This window comes from Mustelus asterias, chromosome 3 (genome assembly GCF_964213995.1).
Source record: "Mustelus asterias chromosome 3, sMusAst1.hap1.1, whole genome shotgun sequence".
Lineage (NCBI taxonomy): Eukaryota > Metazoa > Chordata > Chondrichthyes > Carcharhiniformes > Triakidae > Mustelus > Mustelus asterias.
The window spans coordinates 14,698,293-14,717,665 of record NC_135803.1 but is presented as its reverse complement, the minus strand read 5'-3'; the positions used below and the strand labels follow the sequence as shown (position 1 = coordinate 14,717,665).

The window sequence follows — 19,373 nt, the reverse complement described above, 5'->3', positions numbered from 1 at the left end:
AGAGATGGGGAGGGAGTGGGGGCCTTCTTTAATGCCCTCCATGGCCCATGGAGGGGCCCACACCCCCACCCTGCATGGCCATAACTGCCTCCTCCTAGCTTCAATCCTGATGTCGGAGAAATCCTTCCTCTGTACACCAGGGCCTCTCTGCCTGTCCCTGGAACATTAAAATGGCCTTGAGGACACCTCAACATGGAGGAGCCTACTTCCTCTCCCTGCAAGCCTAGAAATTCACCCAACTATTTCTTGCTCTCATTCCCCTCATGGGAGAGTCTAGGACCAGAGGGCATAATCTCCGAATAAAGGGTCACCCATTTAGAAACGTAGAAACAAATAAACTAGGAGCAAGAGATGGCCGTTTGGCCCTTCAAGCCTGCTCCATCATTCATTATGATCAAGGCTGATCATCCAACTCAATTGCCTGGTCCCCTTTACCTCAAGTGTTATATCGAACTGCTTCTTTAGAACGTTCAATGCTTTGACTTCAACGATTTTCTTTGTAGCGAATTCCATAGGCTTACTACTCTCTGGGTGAAGAAATTTCTCCTCATCCCTGTCCTAAACGGTCTGTGACCCCTGGTTGTTGACACCCCACCATTGTGGAGATGAGACGAAGAGGAGGAATTTCTTCTCTCAGAGGGTGGTGAATCTGTGGAATTCCTTACCACAGAGGGCTGGAGAGGCTGGGTCATTAAGGATGTTCAAGGCTGGGATGGACAGATTTCCAATCAGTAAGGGAATCAAGGAGAGGAGGAGAGGTGGGTGAAGGAAGGTGATTTGGGGTGAAGGGGGGGAGGGGGAATGGAGGTGTGAAGGAGGAAGAGATGGGGCACACTCAATTCCTTTCCTCCAAAGTTGCACCCCGGGGGTCACACAAAGCCAATGGCATTAAACTAGGGTTACATCAGAATGATGTTTGGGAGGCACTATTCTTGGAGATTAGAGTGCAATTCTGGAGGGTTGGTGATATTATTTCTAAGATATGTAAATAGGGGATTTAATGCTTGTTTAATTTCTATTCCCCTCATGTGCCAAGGCAGCTGCAAGCCTGTTAGTACCCTTTCCAATGCTCCTCACATCCTTCCTTTGGGATTTCACCAAAGGTCCCTGCCCCAGGTAGGATGGAAGCATCTAAAATCTCATTGGAAACAATCAATAAAATCTCACAATTATTCTCAAGCATTTATTGAATAAGTCGAGGGGATGTTGTTGTTTTACCATTTAATGTTGTGGCTTTCCACTTCATTATTTCTGGTGAACAGTAAGTACTTGAGGACATGCGCTTGTACAGCCATCTGGATAGACCTCGTACCACCCTTAAAAGGAACAAATAAATTTTAATACACATATATAAGTGTTGATGCTATTTATTACAATCCTATTCATCTGAGACACTGAGCTTGAAATAGATAAATGGGTGCGTCAAGATAATGTACCATAAAACCACAGCCTGTGGCATCCAGAAAAAGACATTTAATGGGGAATTCAGATGAAATCTCTTTACCCAAAGAGTGGTGAGAATGTGAAATGTGCTACAGCAGGGTGGCTGATGCGGATTGTATTGATACAGTTAGAGGGAAGCTAGAGAACCATTTGAGGGAGAAGGGAATAGATGGTCATGAAGGTAAATGTAGACAAGAAATGATGGGTGGAGTGAAAGGGTTACTAATCACACAAGTTTAAAAATCACATAAGCTGCAAGCTGAACCTCGGTCACAGAGGGAAAGCTATGTGCAAACGGCAGGTTTTGTTTAAAGTAAGCTCAGATAAGGGTCAAGGTCTATCTAATTGAATGATGTGCAGCTGCAGTTCATATATGCCCATTAGAACAAGGAACAATGGAAAGGAAGGTCGAGATACCACTGGTCAAAGATATAGCTATCATTTCTTGATGACATAACATGCACAAGTTTTAATTGGATATTATACCCTTACGTATGCATGATGTAACCTTAATTAATAACTATGATTGGATAGAGATAACTCCTATACTTCTATTGGTGTATGTTAATTACTTGTAATCGGAATTGAACTATAATTGCCTATATATTTCTGAATTTTTCACTCTGAATAGTCTAGATGACGTCATTCAGTGTTCTTAAATTCATCTTGTAACCATTCCGTGACTTTGTCTGGCTATTTGTGGGGAATGATAGTTCTAACTTCAACAAGAAAACCATTGTAACAGCCCCATAACAAGGTGGCTTGAGTGGAGTGTAAACACCAGCATGGATAGGGTTGGGCTGAATGGTCTATGTCTGTGCTGTACATTAAGGATAATGGCACCAGGTGCTTCACTTTGAGGTTCCCCTTCAAGTCATACATCGACCTGACTTGGGAGACATATCGATCACTTTTTCATTGTCGCAATGCCAAAGTCCTAGAACTCCCACCCAACTGCATGGTGGCAGTTTCCTCTTCACATTAAGTACAAGGTGGAGTGGCTCATTACCACCTTCTCAAAGGCACCTAGGCATGAGCAATAATTGCTGGCCTTAATAGCAACACTCATATTCCAAGAACGAATGGTCAAAGGAAAAGAATCCTATTTAATCAGTCTGCCTCAATTTCAGAAGTCAGACTGGGTGACCGCTTTGCAGAGCACCTTCACAAGCATGGCCCCAACCTCTTGTTGGATGCCATTTTAATTCAGCACCTTGCCCTCAGGCCCACGAGTCCGTCCTTGGCATGTTGCAATGCTCCAGTGAAGCCCGGCACAAGCTGGAAGAGCAGCATCTCATCTTCCGATTGGGCGCGTTACACCCCTCAGGACTCAACATTGAGTTGAACAACTTTAGACTGTGACCTTTCTCTTCCATTTTAACCCCTTTTCTTAATATCCAAAACATGTTTTTTCTCCAATGCAAAACTCCCCATTGCCCTCCCCATCTGTCACTTTTTCTTTAGTTCCACTTTCACTCAGCACTTACCGTTATTCTCCCATTAACACATTCTGATATCTTACCTTTATGCCACCACTAGCACCTTCTCCTGCCCTTAGTGCTTACTTGGCCTTGTGATGCAGACAGCTTTGTTGCAATCTCTCTGAGCTCCCACCAATCACTGACCTTCTACACTGTTCTAGTCGCTCCACCCCCTCTCATGTATACATTTTGCCCTCTCTTTAGCTCTGCAGAAGAGTCATTATGGACTCCCAATGTTAACTGTCTTTTCCCTCGCCACAGATGCTGCCAGACCTGCAGAGTTTTTTCCAGCATTTTCCGTTTTTCCTTCAAAAGTAAGTTACTGAGCGAAACACTTTGAGGCATTTCATTGTGGCAGGGTTCTATACAAATGGAAAAGTTATCTATTATGGTTAATGTCATGCCTTTTGTAAAATCTTTGAATTTACTGAACCATTATTCTCATTGTCTGCATGGTTGGCTAATCTGAGGTGAACTCCCCTTTTATGTTGACATAAGAGAGAAGACTGGGCTTGGGTTTAACGCTTCATCCAAAAGATGCACCTCTTACAGCGCAGCACTCCCTCAGTACTGCGCTGACGTGTCAACCTAGACTTTTGTGCTAGATTTCACGACCTAAGTATAGAAGACTGAAGGGTGACCTTATTGAGGCATTTAACATGATTCAAGGATTTGATGGGTTAGATACAGAGGGACTATTTCAACTATAAAGGTACATATCATTAAAATTAGGGCTTGACTATTTAAGATGGGAATTACAATTACTTTTTTACAGAAGGGGCAGCAGAAATCAGGTGTGAATGTTGTATGAAGCACAGTGTGCGGCAATTACCTTGATAAGTGAATTGCTAGTTAAACATGTGATATATCCTATATATCGAGACAGCTGGAACGTTTTGTGGGGAGAGCTTCTTGAAGGTTAGTAGCACCGAGGAAGTGCCTTACAATAATCGGGTGGAATCTAAAAGACCAGTTTGGATTGATTCTTCCATCACAACCACTTGTTGGGAGTAACATCGCTTCTCGGCCTTTTGGCTAAGATCAAGTGTAGTATGGATTGGATGTTGCGCTTGGTTGAGGTCATTAGGTTACATTTAAGCTTCATTTGAAGCAATTTTTGAAAGCGGTATCTCGGCCTTTTGGCTAAGATGCAAATGAGATCAAGCCTTGGAGGAGGAGGACTTGCACCTACTCCAATCAGCTTGGCTCATGTAGAGCAGGCCCAAGACAGGAGTGGAGGCCCTGTCTTGTCAGCTTGGATCGGAAATGTCTCAACTTGTTGAGACTCTGAATTGGACTTGATTTGATTGAATTGGAATAAAAATACAAAAATAAAATCAGCCTCTCACTCCTCCAAACTTCCGTGAGTGCTAAAGGGCAATTTTAAGACTTGGGTTAATAGATTTTTATTAGCGAAGGAAGGCAGAGCTAAAGCCGATGAACTGAGTTGAGGTACAGATCAGCCATTTACTAATTTGGGTGGCACGGTGGCACAGTGATTAGAACTGCTGCCCCACAGCGCCAGGGACCCAGGTTCAATTCCGGCCTTGGGTCACTGTCTGTGTGGAGTTTGCACATTCTCCCCGTGTCTGCGTGAGTTTCCTCCGGGTGCTCCGGTTTCCTCCCACAGTCCAAAGATGTGCGGGTTAGGTTGATTGGCCATGCTAAAATTGACCCTAGTGTCAGGGGGATAGGCAGGGTAAATGTGTGGGGTTATGGGAATTACGGGCCTCGGTGGGATTGTGGTCGGTACAGAGTCGATGGGCCGAATGGCCTGCTTCTGTCCTGTAGGGATTCTATGAATGGCTGAGCAGACATGAAGGGCTGAATGGCCCACCACTGTTCCTGTGAATTAAGTAAGTTGGGAGTTACCCTGATAGGGACGGAGAAGCAGATTTTCAACTTGCTAGCCAGGGTTACAACTGGCATGGTGACTTAGTTGAAATGACGGTCAGATGAGTTTCTATAATGGGTGACCAGTCTATGACACACTCCAGTTCATGCTCAGGCAGTAAGCTGAAATGTTATCCCAGCACAGATGAGAATAATAGTTCAGCAAATCAAAAAGATTTTACAAAAGACGTAACATTTACTCTGATAGATAATATTTCCACTTGAATAGAGCTGTCAGAAAGAAATGCCTCAAAGTGTTTCACATAATAGCCTACTTTTGAGATTGAAGCAGACCAATTAAATGGAATTCTTTTCCTTTCGCTATTCATTCTTGGGATGTAGGTGTTGCTGCTAAGGCCAGTAATTTTAGGGAAAGCGATGGCGTAGTGGTATTGACACTGTGCTAGAAAATCCAGAGACCCAGAGCAAGAACTGGGGACCCGGGTTCGAACCTCACCACGGCAGATGGTGAAATTTGAATTCAATAAAAATCTGGAATTAGAAGAATAATGAAACCATCGTCGATTGTCATAAAAACCAATCTCGTTCACTAATGTCCTTTGGGGAAGGAAATCTGTCATCCTTACCTGGTCTGGCCTACACACGACTCCAGATCCACAGCAATGTGGTTGACTCTTAAATACCCTCAGGGATGGGCAATAAATGCTGATCCAGCCAGCAATGCCCACTTAAAAAATAATTATTGCCCATGCCTAGCTGCCCTTGAGTAGGTGGTAGTAAGCAACTTCATCTTGAATTTCTGCAGTTAATGGGGAGAATGTACTTCCACTAGGCAGTTTATCCCAGAGCCTACAATCCATATCAGGAAACATCAATGGGGTGGCACGGTGGCACAATGGTGAGCACTGCTGCCTCACAGCATCAGGGACCCAGGTTCAATTCCGGCCTCGGGTCACTGTCTATGTGAAGTTTGCACATTCTCCCCGTGTCTGTGTGGGTTTCCTCCGGGTGCTCCGGTTTCCTCCAACAGTCCAAAGATGTGCGGATTAGATTGATTGGCCGTGCTAAGTGCCAGGGGATTAGCAGGGTGGAATACATGGGGTTATAGGGATAGGGCCTCGGTGGGATTGTGGTCGGTGCAGACTCGATGGGCCGAATGGCCTCCTTCTGCACCGTAGGACAGTGCAGAAGGAGGCCATTTTCACACAGAGGGTGGTGAGTGTCTGGAACAAACTGCCAGAGGCAGTAGTAGAGGCGGGTACAATTTTGTCTTTTAAAAAGCGTTTAAACAGTTACATGGGTAAGATGGGTATCGAGGGATATGGGCCAAATGCAGGCAATTGGGACTAGCTTAGGGGTTTTTAAAAAAAGGGTGGCATGGACAAGTTGGGCCGAAGGGCCTGTTTCTATGCTGTAAACCTCTATGACTCTATGACTTGAGGAATTCTATGGGATTACTCAGTAAATTAGTTTGGTGGCTTCGAGCATGGTGACAGGTTTCTGCATGTGGCAGAAGCCCAAAGCAAAAATGATTGGATAGAGTTTTTACTGACACTGACCCTTTCTGCCTCCAATGCATACGCCAAGTCTGAGTAAGGATGCCGGAACTTGAAGTGGGACTTCTTCCATTCATAATTGAAAACTTGAAATGCCGTCCCAAACAGCACCTTCCGTAATGCCTACATAGAAAATAAATCACAAGCCATCAGAAAGCAATCGTAAACCTCGTTTCTAATCTCACACTGATAGTTCAATTGGCCAGAACATGCATGATGGGCTGAGCGGCCTCCTTCTGTGTCAGCCGCAGCTCAGTTGGTGGCAAACTCTCACCTCCGAGTCACAGGTTTGTGGGCTTAAGGCCAACCCCAGGATCTAGGAACAAAAATCAAAAAGCTGACACTCCAATGCGGCATTGAGAGAGTGCTGCACTGTTGGGGGTGCCGTCTTTTAGATAAGACATTAACTTAAATGTCCTCAAGTGGACATAAAGACCTGAATTTTACCGCCACGCCCGTCCCGGAATCGGGGCAGGCGTGGCTCGCAGAACAAAATTCTCCGTTGACCTCGAGTGGGATTTTACGAGCCTCGCCTGAAAGAGGTCGTAAAATACCGGCTAAAAGGTTCCATAGCGCGGTTTCAAGGAAGAGCCGGGTAGTTCTCTCTGATGTCCTGGCCAATATTTATCTCTCGATCGGCATCATAAACACAGAGTATCTGGTCATTGTCACACTGCGGTTTGGGGAGTTTGCTGTGTGCAAATTGGCTACTGCGTTTCCTACATTGTAACAGGGATAATCAAAACAAAAGTGCTTCATTGGCTGTAAAGCATTTTGGTCTGCCCTTTGGTCATTAAAGGTGCTTTATAAATTAAAGTCTTTTTCAAATGAACCTACATTGTTTCTGTCAGAACCCTACCTTTGGAGTGAAGTCTCTGATATAAACTGAATTATATAAAGAATTTAGAGGATGGAAACAAACAGTTGACGCAATTGGTCCACACTGTTATTTATTATAAAGTTTTTAAAGTTTATTTATTAGTCACAAGTAAAGCTTACATTAACACTGCAATGAAGTTACTGTGAAATTCCCCTAGTCGCCACACTCCGGCGCCTGTTCGGGTCAATGCATCTAACCAGCACGTCTTTCAGACTGTGGGAGGAAACTGGAGCACCCAGAGGAAACTCACACAGACAATGTGCAAACTTCACACAGACAGTGACCCAAGCCGGGAATCAAACCCGGATGATGACCACTGTGCCGCCGTGTCGCCTTATCCCCAAAAGCTTCCTCCCACCCAACTTAACCTAACCCTGAGGGTGGAACTTTCCCATCCTGCCCGCCAGGGGAATCACAGTGGGCGGGGGGGAGAGACCATGCAAAGGTCCGTTGACCTCAGGTGGGATTTTCTGTTCTTGAGGCGAGCGTGGCCTATCAGTATATCCTTCTACTACTGTCTCCCTTCATGTATTTACTCTTTGCTGGTCCATGTATATTGTCCTCTCTCTGAAAGGAACAAAGCTGTTCGACCAGGATTGTGCATGCGCAGTTGCTTTGAAGCCACATTTTTTGCTTTTGAACAAACGCAGACTTTCAATGTTGCTGCCAATTCATCGCACAATTTAACTGGGTGAAGCTGGAAAACAAAATGTGTTGGCATTTCGTGGCAACACTTCACAGGTGAACACAGTGTACACAATGGCCATTCGGCCCATTGTGTTAGCTCTTTGTAGGAGCTCTCCAATTACTGTCACTTCCCCCATAACCCTGTAAGTTTCTCCTTTCTAAGTATGTATAACTTCTGAGAGTTATCATTGATCCTTCAATAACCCTTTAGGGCAACGCATTTCTGATCATAACTGCGGTAGAGGGATCCAGTGTTAACCTGGGACTGAGTACAAGTACTGCCCGCTGGTGATGTAAGAAGGGACCTGACCTCGAGCTTAGGTCAACAGCGTTGAGCGAGGTAGCAACATAAGGACATGCCATTGAGTTCTCTCCATACCTGTACCCTCGACTGTAAATATATCCATAGTTCAGTAATTTCAATAAAGACTTCTTGGTAACTTCTACAAGTCTGCTTAATGATGTCTAAGAAGTACGTGCTACTGGCAGCAACAACCCAACAAAACAATAATATAACAAGTTAAAGAAAGGTTCTCATCTCTCCACTTTGAGTCATTTTAGTCTTAAGATGTGGTTATACATCACAGATGGGTAATACAAGGAAACATCAATGACTAATCTTCCACCCTGTTGCCCCTCATTCTAACATATCTTGTTCATTGCATGGCATAATTGTCAATCCAATGTGCTTGACTCAGAGAAACGCTTAATTGGATAGTAAAGCCTCTCTTGCGCTTTGAGGTGAGTGTGTAGGGATAGGAACCTGATGTTATTATAACATTTCTGATCGATTGTAAAGTACATAATGGTGTAACACAAAAGCCGCAGTCAGTTCAAGATGACTGTATCATACACGGGTGATAGAAACAGTTATACTAATAGCGTTGAGTTATTATCTGGAGAGGTTTTCCATTCTCTGCATGCTCCCCAGCACAAAAGGGTTCTTGAAATTATAATAAATATTCCTGTCCGTACTTCAATGCAAGGGGGTTTAATAGACAGGGAGCTGAATAAACTGAATAGAACCTCTGAGGTCGACTGAACATTGGCTCAATCAAGGAAAGTACCAAGTGGTTGTGACTGAAGGTGTGCCAACATGGCCAAGAGCCAGTAGTGGATGCCAGGGCTGAATGCTGGGAGCCCTGCTGTTTACACTGCAGATATAGTACTTGGGACTGCGGATTAAAAAAGACTCCTAAAGCTGTCTACTTTTCCAGACCGGAAGGAATTCTTTTTTTAAAAGTTTATTTATGAGTGTTACAAGTCAGCTTACATTAACACTGCAATGAAGTTACCGTGAAAATCCCCTAGTCGCCACACTCTGGTGCCTGTTTGGGTACACTGAGAGGGAATTTAGCATGGCCAATGCACCCTAACCAGCAAGTCTTTAGGACTGTGGGAGGAAACTGGAGCACCCGGAGGAAACCCACGCAGACATGGGGAGAACGTGCAGACTCCGCACAGACAGTGACCCAAGGCTCTCTCTCTCTCTCTCTGTCTGTCTCTGTGGCTTTAGCCAAAGTTCAACTGTGTAGTCTCAGTGGGTAGGACTTTTCCCAAAGTGAGAAGATTGTAGGTTCAATTCCCACTCAGGAGACTTGAGCCTCAAAATTTAGTCTGACCCTCCAAGACAAATACCGAGGGAGTGCTGCACTTTCAGAGGGGCTGCCTTTCAAATGAGATGTTAAGACCTGCCTGCCCTAGCATTCAGGTGGGTAATAAAGATAGCAGTCTTTTGAAGAAGAGCAGAAGCGCTTCCCCTGTGTCCTGGCCAATGTTTGTCCCTCAGTGAACATTACCAAAATAGATTAGAATCATAGAATCCCTACAGTGCAGAAGGAGGCCACTGGCCTATTGATTCTTACCCGGTCTCGATCCCCTTAACCCCACATATTCACCCCACTATTTCCCCTAACCAACACACCTTGGGACACTAAGGGGCAATTTAGCATGGCCAATCCACCTAATCCACACTTCTTTGGACTGTAGGAGGAAACTGGAGCACCTGGAGGAAACCCACACAGACCATGGGGAGAAGGTGCAAGCTCCACACAGTCACCCAAGGCTGGAATTGAACCCAGGTCCTGACGCTGTGAGGGAGCATTGCTCACCACTGAGCCACTGTGTACCCTAATCCTAACCCTAATGCTGATTAACTGGTGATTATCACATTGTTTTTTGTGGGATCTTGCTGTGCACATGTTGCCTGGTGCATTTCCTAAATTACAACAGTGGCTACACTTCAAAAGTACTTCATTGACTATGAGGCACTTTGGGATGAGCTATGGTTGTGAAAGGTGCCGTATAAATGCAGTTTTTTTTCTTTATTCTACAGGTTTGCTGGAAGCCCTGGGCTAATGTATGTGCTTTCACTGAGAATTACACTGAAGTTACCAGCAGGAGACCTGTCTACACTTCCTGCTGCCTCAAAAAAGCAGCCAGCATAATTAAGGATCCCACACACTCCGGACATACTCTCTTCCACCTTCTTCCATTGGGAAAAAGATACAAAAGCACAGGTTTGGAGGGTCATAGAATCATAAAAACCCTGCAGCACAGAAAGAGGCCATTTGGCCCATCATGTCTGCACCGACCACAATCCCACCCAGGCCCTATCCCCATATCCACCCACTAATCCCTCTAACCTATGCATCTCAGGACACTAAGAGCAATTTTAGCATGGCCAATCAACCTAACCCACACATCTTTGGAGTGTGGGAGGAAACCGGAGCACCCGGAGGAAACCCACGCAGACACAAGGAGAATGTGCAAACTCCACACAGACAGTGACCCAAGCTGGGAATCGAACCCAGGTCCCTGGAGCTGTGAAGCAGTAGTGCTAACCACTGTGCTACCGTGCCACCCAGAGGTTTCATAACATAACTTGCCCCTATTTGGCAGCACTAGCTTTTGGAGCCCCGAGCCCCTTCTTCAGGCGAGTGAGGACTCGTGTTCACAAACAGGGCTTACAAAGACACAAACTCAATTTACAAGATAATGGGTGGAATGCGAGTCTTTACAGGTAATCAAGTCTTAAAGGTACAGACAGCTTTTTTCCAGGGTGAAAGAGTCAATTACTAGGGGGCACAGGTTTAAGGTGCGAGGGGCAAGGTTTAAAGGAAATATACGAGGCAGATTTTTTACAGAGAGAGAGAGTAGTGGGTGTCTGTACCTTTAAGACTTGAGCCCTATGTTTCATTTCTAGAGAATCATCTCTAGAAAATTGAAAAGTAGGGAAGTTATGGCACACCTGTATGGAACCTTAACACATGCAGTTCTGGTCACCATGTGATAAAAAGGATTTGGGGCAAATTTTAACATCCTGCTCACCACGGCAATCGGAGCGGGTGAGGGGTGGACCATAGAAAGGTCCGTTGACCTTGGGCGGGATTTTTCTGTTTTGGGGTGAGTGAGGCTGGAAAATCCCGCCCATAGAAGCATTGCAGAGGGTCCAGGGAATATTTACAAGGACGTTGCAAGAAACGTGTGGGTATACGAACATTTAAATTCGGAGCAAGTGTGGGCCATTTGGCTATTCAAACCTGTTCCACCATTCAATAAGATCATGGCTGATCTGATTGTGGCCTCAATTCCATATTCTGCCTACCCCCAATAACCTTTCACCCCATTGCTTATCAAGAATCCATCTGCCTCTATTTAAAAATGGTCAAAGATTCTGTTTCCTCTATCTTTTGAGGAATGGAGTTCCAAAGATTCTCAACGTTCTGTGAGAAAACATTTCTTAATCTCTGTCCTAAATGAGTGACTGCTTATTATTAAACAGTCACCCTTTGTTCCAGATTCTCCCCCAAGGAAAAACATCCTTTCCACATCCACCCTGTCAACACCCCTCAGGATCTCATGCTTCAATCAAATTGTTTCTTGCTCTTCTTTATGGGGAGGCAATGGCCTAGTGGTATTGATATTGATCCAGAAACTCAAGTAATGTTCTGGGGACACGGGTTCGAATCCTGCCATGGTGGAATTTGAATTCAATTAAAAATAATATTTGGAATTAAGAATCTACTGATGACCATGAAACCATTTTTATTTGTCGGGAAAAACCCATCTGGTTCATTAATGTGTTTTAACGAAGGAAATCTGCCGTCCTTACCTGGTCTGGCCTACATGTGACTCCAGAACCACAGCAATGTGGTTGACTCTCTACTGCCCTCTGAAATGGCCGAGCGAGACACTCAGTTGTAACAAATCCAAGGCCATAAATGCTGGCCGGCCAGCGACACCATGTCCCACCAATTCATAAAAACTGAACTGTTTCCAATGCATTTACATCCTTCCTTAAATAAGGAGACCAATACTGTACACTAGGTGTGTCGGGCTATTCTCCCAGAAAAATTCTAAGTTCCGATTTCGCGTAAAAACTGGAGTAAATCCTGCTGCATTTTTTTAGTGGGATTTTCAAAATGAATCTCCTACACCCTGTGCGCTGCACAGCGAGATTCACACTGAAAATCAGGTGGTGGAGTCTATTTCCGCTGGAGAGGTCGGCAGAATAGCGCTGAGCAGGCCCCTGCGCTTATGCCAATCTGTCACTGCGGAGATTGGCACATGCGCTGTAGCCCAGCACTGCCGGTCTCCCGATTGCCGGCCAGCCCCGTGACCCTGCATCTCTGGCCGTGCAAACCCTCCATCCCCCAATCGCTGGCCTCCCCCAGCAGCCTGATGCCCGGTGGGCAGCGCCAAGGTGCCCCTTGGGGGCATTGCCACTTTGCCCTTTGGGCAGTGCCAGGGGGTCAGGCTGGCATTGCCAGACTGGCATTGCTCAGGGGCACCCCACTTACCCCTGACCACCTGGGAGGGCTTCCATGGCCTCTGCTCCCTCCAGCGAGGTCAGGCCGCCAGTTTCCCATTAGTGGGGAGCTGTTGTAAACCCCACTGGAGTGAACCACTCCTGGCATGGGGGGGGGGGGGGGGGGGGGGGTGGGGGGGAGGGGGGGGGGAGGGGGGGGGGGTGACACACTAATAGGGTTCAAATCAGCATTTCAATATTTAATATTATGCTAGAGCAGCGCAGTGGGCTGGGAGAATTACCCCGTGGTCTCACCAATGTTCTGTCTGAAGCATAACCTTCCTAGTGTATTCAATTCTCCGACTCACCTGATGAAGGAGCAGCGCTCTGAAAGCTTGTGATTCCAAATAAACCCGTTGGACTTTTAGCTGGTGCTGTGAGACCTCTTACTGTGCCTATCCTAGTCCAACGCTGGCATCTCCACATCCAATAAATTGGTTAAACATAATTTGCCTTTAACCAAACCATGTTGACTCTGCCAGGTTACCCTGAATTTCTCCAGGTGCCCTGCTATAACATCTCTTAGCGGGTTGGTTTAGCTCAGTTGGCTGGAGAGCTGGTTAGTGATGCAGAGTGACACCAACAGTGTGGGTTCAATTCCTGTACTAGCTGAGGTTATTCATGAAGTCCTGCCTTCTCAACCTTACCCCTTGCCTAAGGTGTGGTGATCCTCAGGTTAAATCACCAGCTCAAAGGGGAGAGCAATGACAGATTGGCACAAGCGCAGGAGCCTACTCAGTGCTATGCTGCCAGCCTCTCCAATGGAAATATGGTCATCTGGGACTATGGCGACTTTACATTTTTACTATTACATCACTGACACAAGTGACTTCTTGCCTTTATCATTTCTCATCTCGACCCAAACTGCTTCTACATCCTGGTTTCCTGAACTTCATAGAATCATAGAAACCCTACAGTGCAGAAGGAGGCTATTCGGCCCATCGAGTCTGCGCCAACAACAATCCCACCTCGGCCCTATCCCCACAACCCCACATATTTACCCTGCTAATCCCTCTAGCCTGCGCATCGTGGGCCATTAAGGGGCAATTTAGCATGGCCAATCGATCTAACCCACACATTTTTTGGCCCGTGGGAGGAAACCGGAACACCCGGAGAAAATCCAGGGGACATAGGGAGAATGTGCAAACTCCACACAGACAGTGACCCAAGGCTGGAATCAACCCCGGGTCCCTGGGGCTGTGAGGCAGCAGTGCTAACCACTGTGCCACCGTGCCGCCCCCCCCCCCAAATTAGGACATCCCTCTCTAATGTGTTAATGCCACCATTAATTAAGACAGGTACCCTCCACCTTTTTCTAGCTTTCTGTCCATCCTGAATATTACATACCCTTCGATGTTCAGATGCCAATCTATGTCTTTTTTGTGTTGATTTGATTTATTATTGTCACATGTATTGGTATACAGTAAAAAGTATTGCTTCTTGAGTGCTAAACAGATAAAGCATACCGTTCATAGAAACATAGAAACTAGATGCAGGAGGAGGCCATTTGGTCGTTTAAGCCTGCATCATCATTCAATATGATCATGGCTGATCGTGCACTTTCAGTATCCCACTCCCTCTTTCTCTCCATACCCCCTGATCTCTTTAGCCACAAGGGCCACGTCCAGCTCCCACATAGAGTACATAGGGGAGAAAGAAATGTGAGAGTGCAGTCATAGCTAAGGTGTAGAGAAAGATCAACTTAATATAAGGTAGGTCCATTCAAAAGTCTGACAGCAGCAGGGAAGAAGCTGTTCTGGAGTCTGTAGGTACGTGACCTCAGACTTTTGCATCTTTTTCCTGATGGAAGAAGGTTGACGAGAGAATGTCCGGGGCGCGTGGGGTCCTTAATTATGCCGGCTGCTTTTCTGAGGCAGCGGGCAGTGTAGACAGAGTCAATGGATGGGAGGCTGGTTTGGACTGGGCTACGTTCACGACCTTTTGCAGTTTCTTGCGGCCATGTCATTCTGCAGCCAGGTATTTGTATTGGCTATCAGATTGTACTTATTTATTTCTATTTGTGTTTTCAGTTCATCTGTCTTGCTTTGAATGCTACATGCAATTCTGATACAGAGTTATGTCCTTTTATTGTTTTTCCAATCTCGAGCCTTATCTGCTGATTTGTACTCCTGGTACTCTCTGTCCCTTCCTGTTGTGGTCTGTTTACCATTTCCCACATTAAAACCTTTCTCTCTTGTCTTTTCTCTTTACCACATTTTCCTAAATTTGATCCCTTGACCCCCCCACTAGGGTTCAAAGTCCTCTCTGGTCCCCTAGTTATGTGTGTCGCCAGCCCCAGCATGGTTCGAGTATAGACCATCCCAACTGTACATCCCCACTTTCCCCAGCATTGGCATGAGTGCCCCAGCAACTGGAATACACTTCTCCCACACCAGTCTTAGAGACACATATTCATCTCTCTAATTTTATGTACCCTATATCACGTGGTACAGGTAATAATCCAGAGGGTTTGCTCTGTAATTTAGTTCCTAGCTCCTCATATTCCCTTTTCAGGGTACCCTTATCAGGCAAGGGTTAACAGGTGGATTTATTTTCTCTTCAGAAAGGAAGGGTGAGGGGGTGACCTACTTGAAGTCTTTAAAGTTATGAAATTAGGGTGACGCGGTAGCACAGTGGTTAGCACTGCTGCCTCACAGCGCCAGGGACCCCGGGTTCAATTCCGGCCTCGGGTAACTGTCCGTGTGGAGTTTGAACGTTCTCCCCATGTTTGCGTGGGTTTCCTCCAGGTGCTCTGGTTTCCTCCCACACTCCAAAGATGTGCGGGTTAGGTTGATTGGCCATGCTCAATTGTCTCTTAGTATCGGGGGGACAAGCAGGGTAAATACATGGGGTGACAGGGATAGGGCCTGGGTGGGATTGTGGTCGGTACAGACTTAATGGGCCAAATTGCCTCCTTCTGCACTGTAGGGGTTCTATGATTCTATTCTATGAAAGATTTAGATGGAGTAGATATCACTCTTTTGGGGAAGACCATAATTGGTGGCCATTGATGTAAAAGAATCACCAAGCTACACAATAGGGAATTCAAAAGAAAATTCTTTAGCCAAAGAATGGTAAGAATGTGGAACCAGGTACCACAATGAATGGTTGAAGAGAATCATATTGTTGGTTAGAGGCTGCAAGGGGCTGCTTGAACTGGAGTAACCTGAAACCTGAAACTGGTTGGAGCTTACTTAGTTCTGTAAAAAAACAAAGGAAATGTTGTCAGGCATAAGCCCTTATTTAGCCAGAGAGCAATGAGGTCATCTTACCTAGGATCTTGGGTTGGGGCCAATGAGGGGAAGACATGAAGTAAGTGCGTAAGCTTAGGCCAGCGAGAAAGAGGCAGCACATCTCAAAGAAGATAAGGAACAGGATAAGGATGGAGATTCCTGAACAAGGAGCAGCGAAACTCCGGAGATTTACAATGTAGAAGACAAGACCCTATGTCGGCGACGTGGAGACGGCATCGAGAGGGAGGATGGACCGCCTGGCCAGCATCTGCTCTCCTTTCTTGAGTCTTATTTTTTACATTCTGTGCTTACTCAGTGAGAGTCATGGAAACCTATTGGATGTAGACTGCATAGTTTTGGTGCAAACTGCATGCTTATGTTCCAACCAGACATGTGATTTATATGTACACTGCCTAACAATGACAATAAAGTGGATTACTAATTGAGACAAACCTGCCTCTTCTCCTCTTTGTACCGAACTGATAATCATTACGGTCAACAATATCGATGCATTTAATGGGAAGTTACAAGAATATGTCAGGAAGAAAGGGATAGAGGGGTACGAAGATAGATTTAGATGAGGAATTATAGGAAGAAGCTTGGGTGGAACATAAACACTGGCATGGACTGGTTGGATCGAATGGTCCTTCTGTGCCATAAATCCTGTAGAATGTGTATTCATGTGATATTGCCAAGACACAGGAAGTGATGTGTCAGTGGTGCGGGAGTTCTTCCAGTGTGGCTACAGGCATGGCCTGTGAGATCTGCTGAAGAACTTATCGTAAACTGTTTTAAGTCCTTTGTCATCATTCCATTGCAACCCAGCAACTTTACATGGTGTCAGCAGCTGGCCGAGATGGCACAAGGACTTTGGCACATTGACCCACTCATCTTCGAACAGAACATCATCGACAAATTAAAAAATGTTCAAAATGGAGTTGCGTGTATACTGCCATGCTGGTCTCCCCGATAAATCGATAAACGCCGTTAAACTAGTGGGCCCAGTGGTGGTCGGTAAATCTCAATCCTTCATCTTCCAAGAGGAGGAAGACCAAGAGGACCCTCGGGTACTACTAAAGAAATTTGAACAGATATGCGCGCTCGTAAAACATCGTGTCATCGTGGACAGACACATTTTTAACACCACTAACCAGAAATTTGATGAATTGGTACAGTCATATATTCCTCAACATTGAAAATTCGGACTGTCTGCGGAGATCTCTTAGCATCACCAGAGATCCCATCCATCCCAGCTACAGACTGTTTGACACCCTGCCAACTGGGAGGTACTACAGATGCATTCGACCAGGTTCAGGAACAGCTTCTTCCCCAGAGCTGCTACCCAGCTGAACTCCATCCTTTAACATATTCCCAGGTGATGGGCATTATGAAATATGCATGTCTACACTTCATGACTATCGGCACTATTTTATAATGACTACTGCAATTGCTTTTTTTTCTTTGTATCTTGGGAGCCTGCCAGCTCACTTTTTGTTGTATTTGTGCACTATACAATGACAATAATGTTGAATTGAATTGAAAAAAGTGCATATTCACGACTCTCATTGGTGAACTCATAAGAGATTGTATAGGGTGTGGAATACTTGGTGGTGCTGCACGCGACCAATTGCTCCACATAAAAACCTCATGTTAGAATCCGCCATTAATATCTGCATGATGAATAAACAGCCTGAGAGAACACCTCAGAATTAAGGAGAGAAATGGACCAGTCCCAATTGCAGTGGCCGGCACACGCAAAACAAAACGCGTGTGTCGCATTTAATAAGCCTTCCAATAACTGTGGCAAATGGAATCACTTTGCCAAGTGTTGCAGGTCAAAAGCCACAGCAACTTGCCGCTGGCACTGGTCACGATGCAGCCGGAAACCCCTCCGGCACTTGGAACATGAACAAAGTGAATGAGCTGGAGGTAGTTCAAAACAACCAGAGGACCGAACCACTTAAACCCCCTTTACCGGCCCACTACCTCAGTCAAGTGACTATTTCTCACAGATGCTCCCGGGGTGGTGAACGTCACCAACCTGTTTGACCGCAGGAAACTATCCTGCCCAAGGCCAAGGAGAGAAATCTCGGATTAGCTGACCCCTTCCTGTTCTCTGTGGCACAGTTTCCCACCGCACTTGTCCTCTTGCTTACTCAGCCATCAGAGATGCACATCCTATTGTCATAACATTTTCATTGTTAGGAGCCTGTCATTAGAATGACATTTTAGCCACTTACGTTGGCTTTTCTTAGAGGAACTCAAGTCAGGAATAATTTACCACTATTTAGGTTTGACGTACTGTATTCTTAAAGGGAAACATGAATACAATGAAGCTCTCATTCCTCTTTTGTCTGGCAGCACTTACCGTAGGCTGTGATATTTCACTGAGACAGAGATTACATTTCATCATTCCTTTGTTCAAACATGATACAGTTTCAGCCACAACTGAAGAAAATTGCAGAGAACGGATAGGCTTACCACTGCTGTCTCCAGCGTAATGGGCAGGCCGCCTAGGTTTGAAGGTATGACAAATGCTTTTGGGACAGAGTAGGGGACACTGAGTGTGGAGAAGTGGCTGCGAGACTTGATGCTACTGGATTGAGGTGACCCGGCTCCATCTTCACTGTCATCCTCAACCTTGCGATTGTCCTGATACTTCTGTGCAAGAGCAGAATAAGATAGAGGTTATGCAGGTATATCTCCTCCAAGTCAGACTTGATAATAGCTGCTTTTACAAGAACACAATCTAACGTGGGTTCCAACAGAAATTAGCAACAAAAGAAAAAAATAATTGTTAATAATCGTACCAAATAGAGTCGTACTTACATTCTGGCTCTTTGTAACTTCCTCCTGTAATATCTCAAAGTAATTCTGCGTTGAAACGCCTGCTGCTATTTTGGCTTGCAACACATCATTACACAATTCCATGGAACAGGGTGAAAGGAAATCGCAGCTCAGGAATGAAGGGCTTGCAGCATGATAGGTGAAACCCAGACAGATGCTTTAATCTTCGACTCTCCCCTCCCAACCTGTGCCACACGAAGGCGTCACCTCTCCAGCTGAAAGCTTCTGAGCTGCAGCCAATCTAATCATTCATCATCTTAACTGGTGGGAAAGCTTAGATCTGAATTTTTAATGAGAGTAAAAGATTGCCAGATATCGCAATCCAAAACACACTGGGGGGGAATTTTCCTGTCCTGCCCGCCACGGGAATCGTAGTGGATAGCAGGGGGGGTGGGGGGGGAACCATGCAAAGGTCCGGTGACCTCGGGCGGGATTTTCTGGTTTTGGGGCGAGCGCGGATGGAAAATTCCACCCTTTACACTTCACTCAGCTTTGCAAAATCTGCAAAACATTTATTGTCCACTCTCGCTGGAGCCTGTGGTTAAAGTTTATGGGCGGCACGGTGGAACAGTGGTTAGCACT

General features: G+C 45.6%; 1 protein-coding gene and 1 non-coding gene across 2 annotated transcripts in view; one reads left to right on the top strand and one right to left on the bottom strand.

Annotated features, from left to right (window-relative positions):
- The window catches only part of mindy4b (MINDY family member 4B), a 38,984-nt gene extending 20,109 nt beyond the window's left edge, over positions 1–18,875 (bottom strand). Inside the window, exons 1-4 of the mRNA XM_078203977.1 lie at positions 18,774–18,875; positions 18,426–18,605; positions 6,338–6,457; positions 1,219–1,316 (exon numbers count right to left, since the gene is read on the bottom strand). Of these exons, the coding sequence (XP_078060103.1) occupies positions 1,219–1,316; positions 6,338–6,457; positions 18,426–18,605; positions 18,774–18,875 (500 nt within the window). The remainder of the gene's footprint in view (positions 1–1,218; positions 1,317–6,337; positions 6,458–18,425; positions 18,606–18,773) is intronic.
- Positions 3,940–4,121, top strand: LOC144491906 (U2 spliceosomal RNA). Its single transcript, XR_013497506.1, has one exon. It is a non-coding gene; the product is annotated as a U2 spliceosomal RNA (small nuclear RNA).
- Positions 18,876–19,373: the final 498 nt, after the last annotated feature.